Consider the following 17,462-nt stretch of genomic DNA (forward strand, 5'->3'; position numbering starts at 1 on the left):
AATTTCAGTCCTCAAGGTCAGGTGATTCAGATGTGTCTCTGCTTCCACACACCTAGCCAAATTACCTCCTCACGATGGAGTCAAGTTCTTCAGTCCTGCTAAAGCCCCAGCTATTTGACTCAGGTGTGTTGAAGCAAATGCACATCTTAAATGTGCAGGGCATCGGATCTTGAGTGCTGGATGTTAAAGGACCCTGCTATACATGTTAGTGGCTCAGAGTGAGCAGGTCTTCCCCTCTATTAAGATGCACTTCTAGTTTTACTTCTTAGGACAACATCATGGGTTGTTTGACCACCCCAGAAATAAGAATGACTAGAAAATACTAACCTTTTAGAGATGGAAATAAATGTTGGTCTTAGTTCCTATGGTTCTTAAGATTTAATGAGAAATTCGAACAACCAGGGGAAAACATGCATTGAGAGACTAAGGGACAGGATCTTGTTGCATAAATAATTACACATTAAATACTAACATTTTATGGCTTTAAGGCCAAAAGCATCACTATATTGATACAACATGCAAAGAACATGTAATTATTAATTTTAAAAAACAACTTAAAACTATACTGATAATGATCGTCATTATGTTCAATAATCTGATAAAATACACTCATGCAAGAATAACTATTAGGTGTATTTTCTTTTTTTTTAAATGCAGTCTATAAACTAAAAGAAAAAAGAAAAAATTAAACACAAGTACAGTAATTTTAATTTCAATATTTCAACAGTTTAACAAGTCCTGTTAATCACATTGATGCAAGTGATAATGTTTAAAGTATAAGTATCCATTTTCTTCCTGAAAGATCCATCATTTCTTTTTGTAAACAAAGCAAAACAACATTATACACTGTTATAACAATGATTAGAGAATACTGTTTTTTCCATCAGAATTCCTGCGGAAGAATGGATTCATGTTGAGAATATTAGAGATGAACAGCAGATAATTAGACCGGTTTCATTCAAGCACCTTTTAAATAGTACAATTACAATCAGACATTTTGACAAAAAGCTGCTTCCTGCCTAAAATTGGATATATGTTGTTGAAAAATCCAAATTTAGTCAAGCACACTTCCCTCGAAGTAGGTACAAAAGTGAATGGCAGTTATTTCATTTCATACTTACTAAGAAAGCTACAAATAACCAAACCTACTCAGCTCTCCCATTGTGTCTTTGATGCACAAAATGGTTGCATTTGATAAATACAATGTTTTTCTGCATTAAAAAAACAATGAAATTAAAAGTCTCTATTAGAGAGAAATGCTATTCAAAAGTTATGACACCTCTGATGTTGCAGATAATCATTGACAGGGAAAACATAAACTTGATATTTGCATAAACTCAGATCAACCTCAATCAAACCTATAGTGCCTTGCAAAAGCAGTCAAAGCCTTAAAAGTACTATATTGAGATTAATGTAATCAATAAGGACAAAGTACCTGACGATTCCAAGAACAAAGACAAATGATACACCATCGTGTTAAGTTAATCATAGGGAATGAAAAAGAAAAAAAAAAGCATGATACTGTATGACTCTCAACCTAATCCGACAGAATGAGCAACGTAGGCATTAATCAGAGAAGCAGCCAGGAGGCCCACAGTAACCCTGGGGAAACTTCATAGATAGGTGGCAGATTTTGACAGGATAAATAATAGTTGCAGGCTACATGGTTGGTAATTTGGTTGCCTTGAAACAAGACTTTGGGCCTTTGAATCTTGTCCCAGGGTTCCCAGTGCTAGGTACTAAGTTTCCAACAGTCCTTTTAACTTCGTTGAAATTAAGCACAGAGTTTCACTAAATATTTTGCAAGAGTTAGAATGGGAGGATTTAGATAAAGGCATATTCATGTAGTGTGTCCTAGACAAAGTCCAGACCATTCAATTGAGAATATGTCAAATCCTGAAAACATGCTTATCAGTGCTTTTCATTCACTCACCCAGAATCAACATAAACGTTGGTCTATATATTTGCATACCTGGTAAAAGCACAGCAAAAGGCTTACAGCTGCAATTCCAGCAAAAAAGACACCGCCTTCTGTTTGTCTTGAAATTAATCTGCCAGGGATTTACAATAAGGCTACCCTGATAGATGGTTAATAGTTATAGATATGTTGCTTATTAACATCCCATTCTATGTTTAGTTTCCCTGTAAACATTTTAAAACTACATAGTGGTTAGTACAGTATACACTCAACAGTTAAAGCATACTAGAAAATCTAGTATTTAAATGCTTATTATGCATTTACATGTAATCTATATTGTAATGTTAAATGATTATATATGTATATATGGAATCACAACAATTATCAATGGAAATCAAATTTATTAACCAATGGAGGGCTGGATTCTAAGTCAAACTAAATTAAAGGGGAAAAACACACTACAGGCTGATCCAACTCTGATACGTCTTTAAAACTGGTCAAAAGGAGGTTCAATGTTGTGTGTGGCACTTGCCTATATTACATCCCTATGACTAGGCATGCTCTTGGGGAGGGGATGGATAGTCTCCCGAGTGATCTCCCCCCATGGACTAAAGCAGGCATGTCCAAAGTCAGTCCTTGAGGACCACTGTCCTCTTTCCTGATTTCCATTGATAGCTGATTAACAGGTTTTTGCTGAACTGCAATTACCTGTGTTGAAGCCAAGAAACATTGAAAACCTGTAGGACAACGGCCCTCAAGGACAGACTTTAGACATGTCTGGACTAAAGCATCCGCCAACTTCTGGACAGTCAGTGGTCCAACTGTGGTTAGTGGATGGATCGTAACACGATGTTCCAGATGTGCTCAGTCGGATTCGGGGTCTGGGGAGCTGGCAGTCCAGTCCATAGTTTCAATGCCCTCATCTTGCAGGAACGCAGACACACTCCAGCCACATGATGGCTAGCATTGTCCTGCATTGGGAGGAACCTAGGGCCAACCGCAGCAGCATAAGGTCTCACAAGGTGTCTGAGGGTCTCATCTCGGTACCTAATGGCACTCATGCTACCTCTGGCAAGCACATGGAAGCCTATGCAGCCCTCCAAAGAAATGTCACCCCACACCATTACTGACACACTGCCAATCCGGTCATGTTGAAGGATGTTGCAGGCAGCAGAACGTGGTCTGTCACATGCTCAGTGTGAACCAGCTTTCAGCTGTGAAGAGCACTCGGTGGCAGTGGCGAGTTTGCCAATCCTGGTGTTCTCTGGCAAATGCCAGGCATCCTGCACGGTATTGGGCTGTGAGCACAACCCCATTCTGTGGCAGTCAGGCCCTCATACCATCCTCATGGAGTCAGTTTCCAACCATTTTTGCTGACATGCACATTTGTGGCCTGCTGGAGGTCAGTTTTAAAGTCTCTTGCAGTGCTCCTCCTGTTCCTTTTTGCACAAGGGTGGAGGTAGCGGTCCTGCTGCTGGGTTGTTCGCCTCATACGGCCTTCTCCTGGTGTAAAGCCCTGTCTCCTGGTAGCGCCTCCAGCATATGGACACTATTGCTGACGGACACGGCAAACCTTCTTGCCACAGCTCGCATTGATGCGCCATCCTGGATGAGCTGCAATGCCTGAGCCCCTTGCGTGGGTTGTGAAACCCCCATCCACATTCAAAAGTGACCAAAACAATCGGCCAAAGCACAGGTACTGAAAAGTGGTCTGTGATCTCACCTGCAGAACCACTCCTTTATTGAGTGTGTCTTGCCAATTACCAATAATTTCCACCTGTTTTCTATACCATTTGCAGATCAGCATGTGACATTGATCATCAATCAGTGTTGCTTCATGAAGGGACAATTTCACAGAAGGTTGATTTATATTGTGTTGTTTACGTAACCTTTATTGTTTCGAGCAGTGTAAATATCTATATAAATATCTATATCTCTCTCTATATATAGATATATATACAGTTAAACAGCTCAAGCTCACAATTTGGCAAGAAACTGGTCAGCTTTTTTCTTGTTCTCTCCCTTAATAAATGCAAAAAACCCACTTTTGAATGAGTTATAAAATGTTTACAAATTAATTAACATCTGAAAAAACTATTTATTATCCATCTATTAAGGTGAGCCCTTTGTAAAGTAGTACCATTAATCCTTATAAAACACAATAAGGTTTGAGTCTGCAATGGACAAATAGAAGAAAAAGATATGAATGCTTGGCAAGGCACTGTCAACTGCAGGATGGCATGAAATTTAAAGAGGTAATGAATATTTAAAAAAGGAATACCTTCATTTCAACAGTGAATAACAAAAAAGTTTCTAGAAGGAAGAAACATGGAACCAATGTAAGGAAGGATTACAATCTCACCAAAATACAGTAGAAAAATAATGATTTTAGTGCATCTGGAATTCCTAATTATCACAAGTTAACCTCAAACTCTCAAGAAACAAACAGAATCCAAACCTTTGGCTTTGATTTTGTGTGTGTGTGTGTGTATATATATATAAACATACATACATACATACACAAACACACACACACATACATGAATAAAGTAACACAGCAGAAAACAATGATATGCTGATATGAGCCACAGCTGAATTAAGGTCTTATCTGTACTTTTCTGCACAACTTCACAGGTTTTATTCTTTAATCTCCTCCAAAGCAGCATTCTTGTTAAAGATTGCTGCTGCAGAAATGAGGATCTTTTAAAGGATGATCAAACTGTGAACCCAAAAACTTAATGCTGCACTTAAAGTTTTTATATCAAGCTTTACAGCATAAGCTTTAGTACAAGCACTGGTGTGCACATCGCATTACACTCAGCTTAACTTTTATTTGAACAGCACGACAGACTAGGAGCAGCAGCATTAAGCTATTCAAAGCTTGCCTATGGACCAGTGTACCTTGTGGTTTAAAGTCTTCTCCCTGCATTATACCATCAGCTTAATATACATTGATGTAATTTCCTTTTATTTAAATAATATTTGTTCCTATTTTGCAAAACATTAAGTCCATCACACCTTTTTTCACCAGTCCTCTCTCTGCTAACCATGCCTTTAATAAAATCTCCTCAACTATCTGGAATTGAATCTATTTAATTATTAAAAGTTTTGTAGCTCAGAAATGTTCTTGTAGAGGTCCAGAGAATCAGGGTTGGAGAAAGCTCCTCGCTGTGTAACCTCCCGACCTGCAATGATCTGCTTCACGGCGACCTCCACCTTCTTACCACTGATGGTGTACTGCGGAGAGATGAAACAAAGGCTCCAATTGGGATGTGGTATAGAATGATCAGGTTTATGCATATCTGAGTGATATTCACGCTTCTCTTACAGGAATGTCTTTTGTCTCCAGCAGCAAGGCAGGGACGTGTCGGGCAGACAAGGCTTTTCTGATGGCTCCTTTAATCCTTGTCACCAGCTCTGGACAGAACGGCTTCCCGGGAGCCATCTTTAAGAACAAAATAACCCTTTCCTCTCCATCTGCATTGTACTGTGGCACACAAAGACTGTCTGACACTTCCTCAAAAGCCTCCACTGCAAGAAAGGTAAACAAGGAAGATGAGAAGAGCAGATGAGAGGCTGAAGAGAAAAAGAGGTGGGAAGACTAAATAAAAAGCAACAAAAAAAGATTTTTTTTTTCCCTAAATGCCTTTCTGCTTTTTCTACTAACTGACAAAAAAGGCAGCATTTCAATTATTATCCAGACAATAATCTTGCCCTCCTCTTTAATTGATTTCCTTCATAGCACTCACCAATATTGTAGATCTCTGAGCTCCCAAAGCGAACTCCATTAGGGTTCAACGTCCCATCACTAGAGTTCAATCACAAGTTTAACATTTAAAACATGGGTGACCATCACTAGGAAACTTTCTTTCAAATAATCATATATAAAATAGAGAAAAGCAACAACAGTTCAAGACAGAGCAAAGAAAGCAAAACGTAAAGCTAAGAGGCAGTTTTTATCTTTCAGCTGGTCTATAGAATCAAAAAAAATGCATTCTACATTTGCATTTCTTTCCTAAAGAGCAATATTTCATCAATTCAGTCAGCAATGTGGACTACAAGGTTGTTTATCAGGGAAAACAATGATAAGAAGAATTGTGATCTATCAAGATTACAATACATTTAAATTACAGAATGTTTCCAACTTTTGCAGACTGATTTTTTTCTTTCACTTGTTCAATATTGATAAATTGTAATTGATTTGAAAATATGACTGAGTATCATTGGACAACTTAAGGTATAGTGGAGGATGTTAATTTTTCCTGGTGGATCATCTAAATTAGTGGTCCTCCTAATTGTCAATCATTCTGGTGATATATTTATGTAAGGCCGTCCTACATGCTCATCCACAGGTAGCTATCTTTTCAGATGTGGTGAACTACAGTTTCAGACAATCATTGAAGCTCGCCTTTTTCACTACCGTTCTTTGCAAAGGGCCGGATTAAGGTAAGAAGAAGAGAAAGGCCTCAGAAGAGAGAATTGCCTCGGTTGCAAAGTTTCTACTCGACAAGTAGAGTTTGGCTTGCTATTTGGAGAAATCTATTTAAAATCACTGCTAATAAACGTTATCTACCTCTAAATTGTAACATTCCAGGGTAGATAAGTTTATTTATTTTGTAATTTGCATCATTAGTAGTTATACAATGTCCACAAATCCTTATTTAACGCACAAACATGTCCAAATTTCCTCTGCAGCACACACAAACAAGCATGTCATGATTTTTGATTGTACCAGTAGTCTTATTTGCGGGGAAACTTTTTATATATAAATATGGGTGAGATGAGATCCATCTGAACGACCGTCTTATCATTGCCTCCCCACACCTTCGAGGAGAAATGGGCTTGTGCATGCTCTCGCACAAGCTCTCACGTTTAATACGTGTTCCCTTTCAGGGGCGGGTACAGGGTTGTGCATGTTATTTTTATTTTATTTTTTTAAGTGGAGAGGGTGGGTTTTATAAAAAAAAAAAATAGCTAAAATCCTCCACTATACCTTTAATTTAACATGTTTACATGATAATAGGTACGTTTATTTTAAGCAATAAGTTAAATACAAAGAGGGGTAATTATGTAACAGAAGCTTTGACCTCAATATATTTGAATATGTCCCAATTAGAATCCGCTTTTAGAATAATTACTAAAAATAAATCAGTTCAAACTCAAGTTATAGAAAATAAGTTTTTCAGTACTAATAATCTACAACATTCTGTGAGTAAAATGGTTAAATGACCGACCTTCTGCCAAGCATGATAATGCCGCCTGTCTTCGGATTTATTTTACAATAATCTCCATGGGCCCACACACCTAGAGCAGAAACAGGGCAAAAATTTTACTTTTTTTCCATCTAGATTCATAAAATGCAAACTGACTATCTGACGCTGCATTTTGGTTTGTATTTGTTCTTTGCTAGTTTATTGCGTATTTACCGGGAAACGTAGAGAAGTAAGCTTTGTGATATTTGCTCCCATTCTCATCATTCCAGAAGCGAGTTGGTTGGCAGGGGATCGGCTTCAGGCAGACAAGCTCTCCGCTCTCCCCCCAAACCGGCTTACCTGGTCATCACCAAGCACACAACCCACAATTACATTTTTAAGAACTAACAACATTTTAAAAGACGCACTATTGCATGAGCCAAATGTAAAATTAAATGAACACCAATGAACATTTCTCCAGAGCTACAGAATATACTAAACACTTTCAAAGAACACTGTGTGATTCTACACAGCCCTAGCCTCCCACAGGAAAGTGTTAAAGCCTTAAATACTGACTAAAATAATCCCAGGCTGAACTGCCTTCAAATGGTCCCTCAGTCCACTTTCCTTTGAGGTGGCAGAAACAGCCTGCAGAAGGGAGCAGGGGAATGATGGGCTAAAAATCAATGGAAAAATATATAAAGGGCTTTAAAAATTCTCAACAAACTAATAGTATTAAAAAAGCATCACTTTTTTAGCATTGCTATTAGAAATACAGTTTCCCAGTTGTTCTATTGTGGCAGAAAGTTGATTTCAAACTGATTATTTTATCTCTACTAATCAACTCTCACATTTTTTTTAATCCTCAGCATAAGCACATCATTTCTTCCCACAATAAACCCAGAATCACTTGGTTTCATCATGGGCCCCAGAAGCTGATTAAAAATTCAAGGGCATATCAGCTTTGGTAATAAATGTGTTTATAGTTCATTTTGATCATAATTGCAGCCTTCCTACAATTTAATAGCTCATAAACGGAGACTAAAGAGTAAAGATAGGGTAGAGAAAAAAAAGATTAAAAACCCTGAGAGATTCTCCAAAACAAAACACCCCGTCTCCCACATTGTCTTACCCTCAGTACTCCACGCTTCTATAGCCATGCCGAGGTTTCTGGACTGGATCTCCCCGCGATACACTGGAACTGTTGGATTTTGCCCCATGAAACACGAAACTATATCAGTGCCACCTGGGGATTTAGTGGAGATAGAGAAGCAAAGTTAGACAAGATGTTAATAAAGAGCAAACAAAAAAGCAACTTTTAAACAGAGCGTGCACATGGAGAAATTGGCTCCTGCATGCTCTCACACGTGTTGGTGTCCCCTCTCGGGAGCGGGTAAAGGTTTTGCATGTGCATTTTTTTTTATCTGGAGAGGGTGGGTCTCCACTAGGGGTGTAAATAATAATTGTTTTGTATCGATGCATCGATCTAACAGCCGACGATCCGATGCATCGATACGTCTGCAAGAGAATCGATTCATGTTTTTTTTTTTTCCTCCGGTCTATTTTATCCATTTGCTCCTGGATGTAATTCTCCCTCCCGTGCTGTGGTGGCGCTAAACCTATTTTGCCCTCCTACCTCGCTTCCTGGTTATACTCTTACAGCAGTGTGTTGCAGCAAGCTTGACACAGACCTTTTTAAATTATGCTCAATATTGAAGCGTGGTCTGTGCTAAACACTGTGGGTCTAGATACGGCCGAGGCAGCGAGGAAGTGGGGGCGAGTTTAGTCCGACGATGGAGGGACATGAGGGCCAAAAAGGGCGGAGATCCAGGTGGATTGCATTGCACTCATTGCACTGATTATGTGCAGTATTTTTGCAGTATTTTTTGATGCAACTTTTCTACTTCTGTTATTTGCTGTTGTTTCTTAAAAACAAAATGCATAACGATATTACAGCTTTCATTGATTTATTTCAAACTTGAAACTTTGTTTAGCCTGTAAGGTGTAAAAAAAAAAAAATAGATCAACCTATTAATCGAATCTAATCGTATCGTGGTGTATTCTTGAGTATCAAAAAATAATCAAATCGTTGGGTCAGGAAATCGATACTGTATCGAATCGCCATGATGGATGTGATTTACACCCCTAGTCTCCACTATACCTTTAAAAATACCGTATATGTCAGACACCCATATACATTCTGTCTGTTAATCATGAACTTTGCCTGTTGATTATTGTAGTAACTGCGTATTCTATCAATTATTCTCGTCATCACCCAGGTACATTAAACTGGATGATCTCAACATTTTATTTCATGAGTAATAGAAATAAGTGAAAAAGCCAATACATAAAATATAATATTCCTTTTTTTTTTAAATGGAACATGTCAACCCTTTTTGTTTGACCTGTTTCTATTCATGTCATGATTCCACAGACATGAAGATGTAGAAATACTTTGCGTTTTGCATGAGCCCTGTCATTTCTATGACATGTATAATACAGAAGTAATTATAACAAACTGATAGCAGCGGGTTAATTAAATGGGTTTACCATCATCAGCTGGTTTACAGATATTTTAACAGTTTTGAAACAGGTTTACATTAAAAAGAAAGGTGTTATTAAAGTTTTTCCAGTTTAAATTTTTCAGAAAATGTCAAAGAAAGCCAGATGGATTTTCCTTACAACCAGCTGACAATCAACATGCAACAGGAAGGGCAGTGCCCAGCCCAAAGCAGGTACACCAAAAACTGCGTACCCTCTCTAAACTGTACCAATATGGCACTTCATTTCAAGGACATTAGACCAAAGAAACAATATGAACTTAGTTTTGTTTGATTTGTACCACTCTAACTCAACTCTAACATTCATATTTTGGTATAACTTTGCACCACTGACCTCTCCACGCCACACATCAAGTTAGATAGGTCATGTTCTGTTTTTAAATTCTGCTCTTGTTTGCTGCTCTGCTGTACAAAGTCACTGTACCTATAATGTACAGTATGGCAGCTTCCAGCATTATCCCTGTATCTCCGGAGACCGCCGAACCGGGGACGTCACCTCAATTTGTCGCAGCATCTTTCTGAAACAGCTACCGCAAACTGGTGGTGTTAGTGCACTGCTCCACCTTCGCTGACCTATTTAGGAGTTCCCTTTTGCAAACACCTTCCTAAAACTGTCATGACGACGCACGAACCCACAGATATACACACACGTACCCATTTATCTTTTCACGCTCCGATCATCAACTATTCCTGACACATTCTATTCATCTCTCCTCTCATTGTTCACTCTCTACCTCCCCGTGTCGCTCCTCTCTGTATCACAGACTACACCCATCCATCTTGTACCCTCGCTTTCTGCCGTTCTACTGCTCATCCCTCTCTATCTCTTCCTTTTCTATCTATCTATCTATCTATCTATCTATTCTTTTCTGTGTCTGTCTGCCAGGTCCTTTATTGAGCTTTAATTGGCTCCCTGGAGAAAGAGGAAACATTGTCTTCTGATTACACACAAACACACTTATGGTGGGAAGATAGGCAATTATCTTATTGTTACTCTCATTTGCATAGATGGGCATACAGATACAGAGAAGTATATTTAAAATGAAAAGTTGCTCTGGCTTTCTTGGGATGCTTTCCATGCCACTCTGTGTGTATATAAACAAGAAGCTTACTCGTCACATTGATCTTCTGCTCCAAGCGGTGCTCTTCAGATGGTCTTTTTCACTATGGATGCAAGTGTGTGGAGGTGTAAAGGATTTGAACATCCTCCGGGACATTCTAGGGCCAGACAAAGCAGCCAACTTCCACAAACCTATCAACCGGCACATTTAATCTTTGGCTGCATTGATGTTACTATGTTACTATTTTTTTTTTTTTTTTTTTTTAATGGATTAAACCAAGGAGGCATATTGTAGAAGTCACACATTCAGGCACAAGTTGCAGAAACACAGTCCCAAAAGGAAATGGAGTAAAAAGGAGCAGAGAGGAGACATATGGGCAGTCAGACGGAGGCCCATTGGAATCGAGGAAATCCAGCAGTGACAGTGTTAAAACCACCTAGTGAGGAGAAGGCCAGATCCATGCTGGCAGGAATACAAACATCCAGACAAACTAAAAAAACCCTGCATCTTTTGGAAACCGCATCATCATGAAAGTTAAGAGTTCCCCATAAACGTAAACAACTGTCTAAAATATGTAACATATTCTTGAATGTATACATACACACACGCACACATAGTGGCCCAGGGTGAAATCCACACGGTGGCCCCTGGCATATGCCACTAGGCAGTGGTCACAGTGGCACATATGCTGCAAAAAATCTCACCACAAATGTGAAAACACGCACACACTAGAAGGGCTGTTGACCTCGGGGGTCAAGGTTATGGCGGTTTGCAGCCAACAGGGCTGAATCCTGCTGATGCCCTTGGCGGCAAGGGGACCGGCTCTTCTGATTAGCAAGCAGATTCACACACAGCAAATCTCACTCCAAATTATAAAAAATCCACCATAAAAAAATCCCAAATAAATCAACTTGATTCTGTAAAGACATAAAAACACATTGTCCACTCTGGTAAAAGTGGACGTTTAGTCAAGCAGATAATTTTTCTAAGAAATATTTATGTCTAAAGACTAAAATTCAGGCTATTTATTTCTTTTTCTCTGGTTTTCCCAAACAGACATTTCAGTAATAATAGTATACAGTACATAGCAACATTTCTTTTTCAATAGTATTATATGTTACAAGTTACATTTTTCTTTTGGATTTCAAGTAGTAGAGCAACAAAAAGCGGAAAGATCTTGGCGATTACAGATCCTAAAAATGAATGGATTCATCCTCCATTACTGCATTAACCCTACTACTATGCTATTTAACTATTAACAAAAAGAAAAAAAGACATGTCAGGATAAGAATCTGACATTTATATCAGTGTTAGTTATATCTTAAAACTACAAAAAATATCATGAGCTCTATACATATGTGAAAAGCCATGGAGAAACCATGGGCAATTCTAACCGGACTCGTTTTGAATTATTGTTATTGATGGCAAAGGTGTGGAAATCAAAATGAAGCTACATTGTGAACAAAGTTACATTCTTGGGTAAAAGCTTTGAACATCCCTCCATTTTCTATGGTTTACTGCAGGTGAAAGTGGATTGGTCGAGCTAGGACAAAAAAATGACGACCGATGGGGGCAAAGATTGTGATTACATTTTCCTTTATTTTTTTTTCTACTTTCTTTCTATAACCCAAATAAACTTTGTCAATGTTTTTAGGCAAGATCGTAACTTTGTTGAACTATAAAGATTTAATTCTTCTCAATTCAGTTTATTTATATAGCGGCAATTCACAGCACATGTCATCTCAAAGCACTTTACAGCTCACCAGATCATACAGTCAAATTGATTCAAAGTTTTCTATCAAAGGAAAACCAGTTGATTGCATCGACTCAGTGACTCAAATGCAATCCCTCACACTAAGCATGCTTGTAGCAACAGTGGAGAGGAAAAATTCCCTTTTAACAGGAAGAAATCTCCAGCAGAACCAAGCTGAATTTAACTGAATTTAGAAAAAGAGCTCATTTGTTTCCTAAGGCTAAGACCTAATGGGTTTATAACTACTGTAAGAGATGACATTTATTTTCTAATATAGAAGAATGTGACTCATGTCTTGTCAGTAAATATATTTGTAGAGGTATTATTGACATGACATGTTCACCAGTAGCAATCCATGCAATCCACACACAAAAAAATTAAACCATAGATGTCCAGAAATTACGTTATGTGTAATAATGTGGAATAGCAAAGGGAAAAAGTATTGAACACGTGAAGAAAGGGAGGTGCGAAAAGGAATGGAAAGCCAAGACGGCAGCCGAAATCTTTCAGTAATTAGAAAGCTATCCTGCCCCTTGTCAGTGCAAATTAATATCAGCTGGTTCAATCCCAAATCTCTCTTGTATCACAAGACACATCTCATAAAGGGTAAAAGCAAATAGCTTTCTCAAGACCTCTGCAACCTTATTGTTGCAACTCATAATGATGACAATGGTCACAGGAGACTTTCTAAACTTCTGAATGTTCCAGTGAACACTGATGGGGCCATAATCTGGAAGTGGAAAGAACATAACTTCAACATAAACCAACCAAGACCAGGTGCTCCTCACAAGATTACCGATTAAGATTGCTGAAGAAAAACCATGTTGAAGCTTTAGATAAGCCTGTGAAATACTGGGAGAATAAAGTCTGGTCACATGAGACCAAAATTTAACTCTTTGGATGCCATAACACACATTATGTTTGGGGGTCAAATGGCACTGACCCCACTCCCAAACACCATACCAACATACCAACAAAGGTTGGAGGGGGGAACATCATGGGGTGGGGCTGTGTTTCTGCCTATGGTAATGGCAGACTTCAAATAATTAAGGGAAGGATAATTGGAAAAATGTACAGACATTCTTGATAAAGATCAGCTGCCATCTACCAGTATGATGAAGATGAAATGTGGGTGGACATTTCAGTAAGACAATGACCCCAAACACAGCCAAGGAAACTCTCAATGGGTTTCAGGGAAAGAAAATAAAGCTGCTAGAATGGCCCAGCTATGGAAAGAACTAAAGATCAGAGTTCATTGAAGAGGTCCACAGAACTTTCAAGATTTAAAGATTGTCTGTGTGGAAGAATGGGCCAAAATCACACCTGAGCAAAGTATGTGACTAATTTCTTCATACAGGAGGCGCCTTGAAGCAGTCATTACCAACAAAGGCTTTTGGACAAAGTATTTAAAAAAATTCAGTAAGTGTATTCAATATTTTTTCCATTTTTCATTTCATTTATTACACATAACTTAATTTTTGGACATCTATGGTTTGATTTATTTGTATAAGTGGATTGCATGGATTGTTCCCAACGATGCAAGTTATCTGAAAAAATGTTAAGAGCACTGTTTCAAACCACTAAGAAATGGCTATTTACCTAAAATGAGAGCAACAAGAACTGTTAGCACAGAAAAGCAGATGAAAGATCGAGTGTAAATAGATGATCAGAAGCTGATCGCCTTATAAATCTGTACCTCAGTAAAGAGTGGTAAGATTACTTGGCAGCCTTTGAAATAGGCCATGTAGAGGATGGCAAACAAGGCTCTCTGTTAGATGAGAATAAAATGAGACTCTTTCCTTGCATGTCAAACAATAGGTGCTGCAGAAAAAGCCTTAACACAGAGTCCTGCAGGGATGCTTTTCTTTAAGCAGGACAGCACAGCTGTCCACTGAGACAAATGGGAACACATTTCAGCCTATAGCTGAGTTATGCTGGTACAGATACTAAATGCTCCAAAGGATGCACAGATGTTAATGCACGGAACCAGAGCTCTACAAAGTCTTGAGTAAGGTCAGGTGAATGCATGCACGCACCACACTTTTTAAAAACATATATTTTCCTGCTTCCCTTTCTCAAACATAAAGTACTTAAAAGGTGAGAAAATTTAGAATTAAGGAAATTTCTAACAATGCCTTTTAACATTACTATCACGAAAGAGAAAATTAGCAAAGAATATATAAATCTATACATTTTATTTTTTTGGCACAGTTAAAAATTTCTATTTATATTACTAACAGGGTGCTACAGACAGGATATAATGTTCTGCACAAGGGACAGCCATAAAACTCTGTGTTTTCCTAAAATACAATACAATACAATACATCAAAAAATAGCTAAGCACTCTTTGAACCACAAAATGCACAATAATCAAAGCATTTATACAGTTCCTGGATATTTTAAGGTATTTTTTTTTAAAGCGCTACAGAAACACGAAGAAAGCTATGCTAAATAAGTCAAGACATTCTTTTTGTACACAATGCTGCTCTGTCTTCCAACATCTCCGTTTAGTGATTGACATTCGGGACGACGCCCGTGTCCACTCTCTCGTCTTGCATGTCAACAGGGGCCTGTATGTTTATTTGGGTGTGTGTGTACTTCTGTGCGTAAGTGAGGGTGTATATGCATGGTGTGCATTAAACGTCAGTCACCCAGCCTCTGCTAAATGTTAAATGCTTCAGGGCTCACAGAAATAGACAGATAGCATTCTATTGACCTGTCAAAAATCACAAAAGAGGCTGAGAGGCCCTGTGTTTGAATTTTCTGTGCATGACTACGCTGTGACGAAAGCGGACAGTTATATATAAATTATCTTTCTGGAATTTTCTTTGTTTGTGCCAACCTTTTGTGTAGGTGTCACAAATGCTTTGTTGCTAATTCTGCATTACAAAAAGATTACTGAGCAGAGCTTCAAACCACCCTGTAGGTTTGAAACTGAGTTTATAATTGTGATTACTGAGCTTTTAAATATTTTGCAACTCAACTCGAAATAATAGGAAAAAGTGAAGAAGAGGTGTCTAGAGCTGGTATATAAATGTTGAGCCCGGATGGTTTGGATACCTCTATATTACTGCACATTAGAAATCTTACAATGGGAGGGTTTTATCTTATTAAGGATTTTTCTTATCTGAATATATCTACATTTCTATTTCTGATTAAATGTTGGCTTTAAGTCACTTCTTCTGTAAACTCTTCTCAGGCTCCTCATCTAAAGTCTGAATTCTTATTTTCTGCTCGACAAGACAATAAAAGAGGCGGAAAAGCAGTCAATTTGCGTAACATTTTCACCTGCACTAAATGTACTATATCTAAACCTTTGAATATTTGGATCTGGTTAATAAAACTTGATAACCATTTCTTTCGTAGACCTCCGAAAGCTAATTTCTCATTTTCTCTCTGAGTCTTACAAATTATTGCCTATTACTCTTGTCAAATTGTATTTCAATGCGTGTTTGTAATATAAATGACTGCTTAGAGATTCTGAAACAGCTGCAGATTTCATGAATATTTTTTCAACAAGTTTACATGTTGCTCATTATTAAGATCTACCCACATTCCTATATGGTATTTTACAGCTAAAATGTTTATAAACTTCATTATTTCTGGAATTTACTGCCATGTCACATGTTTCAGAATTTATTTGAGCTTCTTTGCAGGTCAGGTGATGTTTTTTGGACCCTTTTCATTTACCATGACCATGGAGAAGAAATAAAAAATAAAATAAAGGTCAGACCCAATCAGGGCAGAAATGAGAGAGATTTAGTGAGATGAGAGGTTAAAAAATAAAACAGATGAGAAAGAAAATACTTATTATTCTGTTTGTGAGGACCTTAAATGTCATTTATCTAATGAAAACAGTTTCTCTACCTGAGATTGAGCCCAGCAGCACGGTGCTCTTGATGCAGCGATACACGTAGTCGTAGCTCTGAGGTTTGAGTGGAGATCCAGTGGACAGGATGGTGTGTAGAGACTGAAGGTTGTGTGTTTCCGCTGGGAGAGAGAAGGAGGTTAAACAGAAAGTCAGACAACATAACAAAAGTCTCCAAAATAACAGACTCTTTGAAATTAACTTTAGATTTGAATAAGGTTTCTGAGTTTAACAGGATTCTGCTAAAAAAAAAAACATTTAGTTGCAAGGTTCAGAAATGGGCAAAACTTTTAAATAACACTTTATTTCCTTTGTACTTTTTTTCCAAAGATTCATACTTTTTTGTAACCTTTTAGAGCAGAGTTGATCAATAGATAGATACATTTCTAAAGGTCTTCTATAACTTTTTGAATTATCCTTCCACTCAGCCTTTGTACCTGCATTGTGCAGCATATACTCTGCCTCTCATTTTGCTGTTGATAAAGTGAAGTTTCTCCACTGTTTAAGAAAGTGTTCCATTGTATTGTATTCTATTAAAAAGTTAAGCAGACATCTGGGACATCAAGTACAAAAGAATGCACATGATGTTCAGAAGGAAAGAATTCGGAAATTTGCTGCAAATTCAGCTGTATGAAATCAGCCCAGTTTGCATGGGAATGACCGTAGCTGCATGTGGATTTCCCAGCCCTTTAATACCTAAACAAAACGGTTTAAAAACCGGGACGGTACACACCAAGAGTCCAAATAACCATGGCAATGGTGCTGTTTGGCTAGACCTTAACAACACATCTAAGGAATATTTGTTACAGCCAAAAAACTTTGAGTAACATCAATGAGCAGGCATTTAGAGAGGAATATTACATAGGTTGTATACCTAAGTGTATCACATCTTTAGGCTTTGTATGGCATAAGGGGTTCCTGGGATATCCTACCCTGGAAAATATTGAAATTTAGACTCTCTGAAATGCTATTTCCTGCCTTTTGAGGTGGAATGCGGCTAACTTTTTTTCTTGGTTACAACACTTCTATTGTCCTGATTATGGGAAGTATTTGCACTTGACTAGAGGTGGAAATTTCATAAGGAAGACATGAGATCATTTTTAGGTACA

General features: G+C 38.0%; 1 protein-coding gene across 1 annotated transcript in view; it reads right to left on the reverse strand.

Moving 5' to 3' along the window:
* Nucleotides 1-4,986: 4,986 nt before the first annotated feature.
* Nucleotides 4,987-17,462, reverse strand: part of aacs (acetoacetyl-CoA synthetase) — a 55,076-nt gene continuing 42,600 nt past the window's right edge. The window contains exons 12-18 of the mRNA XM_038305833.1: nucleotides 16,353-16,475; nucleotides 8,243-8,356; nucleotides 7,345-7,470; nucleotides 7,153-7,222; nucleotides 5,668-5,726; nucleotides 5,247-5,449; nucleotides 4,987-5,155 (exon numbers count right to left, since the gene is read on the reverse strand). Of these exons, the coding sequence (XP_038161761.1) occupies nucleotides 5,018-5,155; nucleotides 5,247-5,449; nucleotides 5,668-5,726; nucleotides 7,153-7,222; nucleotides 7,345-7,470; nucleotides 8,243-8,356; nucleotides 16,353-16,475 (833 nt within the window). The 3' untranslated portion in view covers nucleotides 4,987-5,017. The remainder of the gene's footprint in view (nucleotides 5,156-5,246; nucleotides 5,450-5,667; nucleotides 5,727-7,152; nucleotides 7,223-7,344; nucleotides 7,471-8,242; nucleotides 8,357-16,352; nucleotides 16,476-17,462) is intronic.

Source organism: Cyprinodon tularosa, unplaced genomic scaffold (assembly GCF_016077235.1).
Source record: "Cyprinodon tularosa strain WSP-4 unplaced genomic scaffold, ASM1607723v1 ctg567, whole genome shotgun sequence".
NCBI lineage: Eukaryota > Metazoa > Chordata > Actinopteri > Cyprinodontiformes > Cyprinodontidae > Cyprinodon > Cyprinodon tularosa.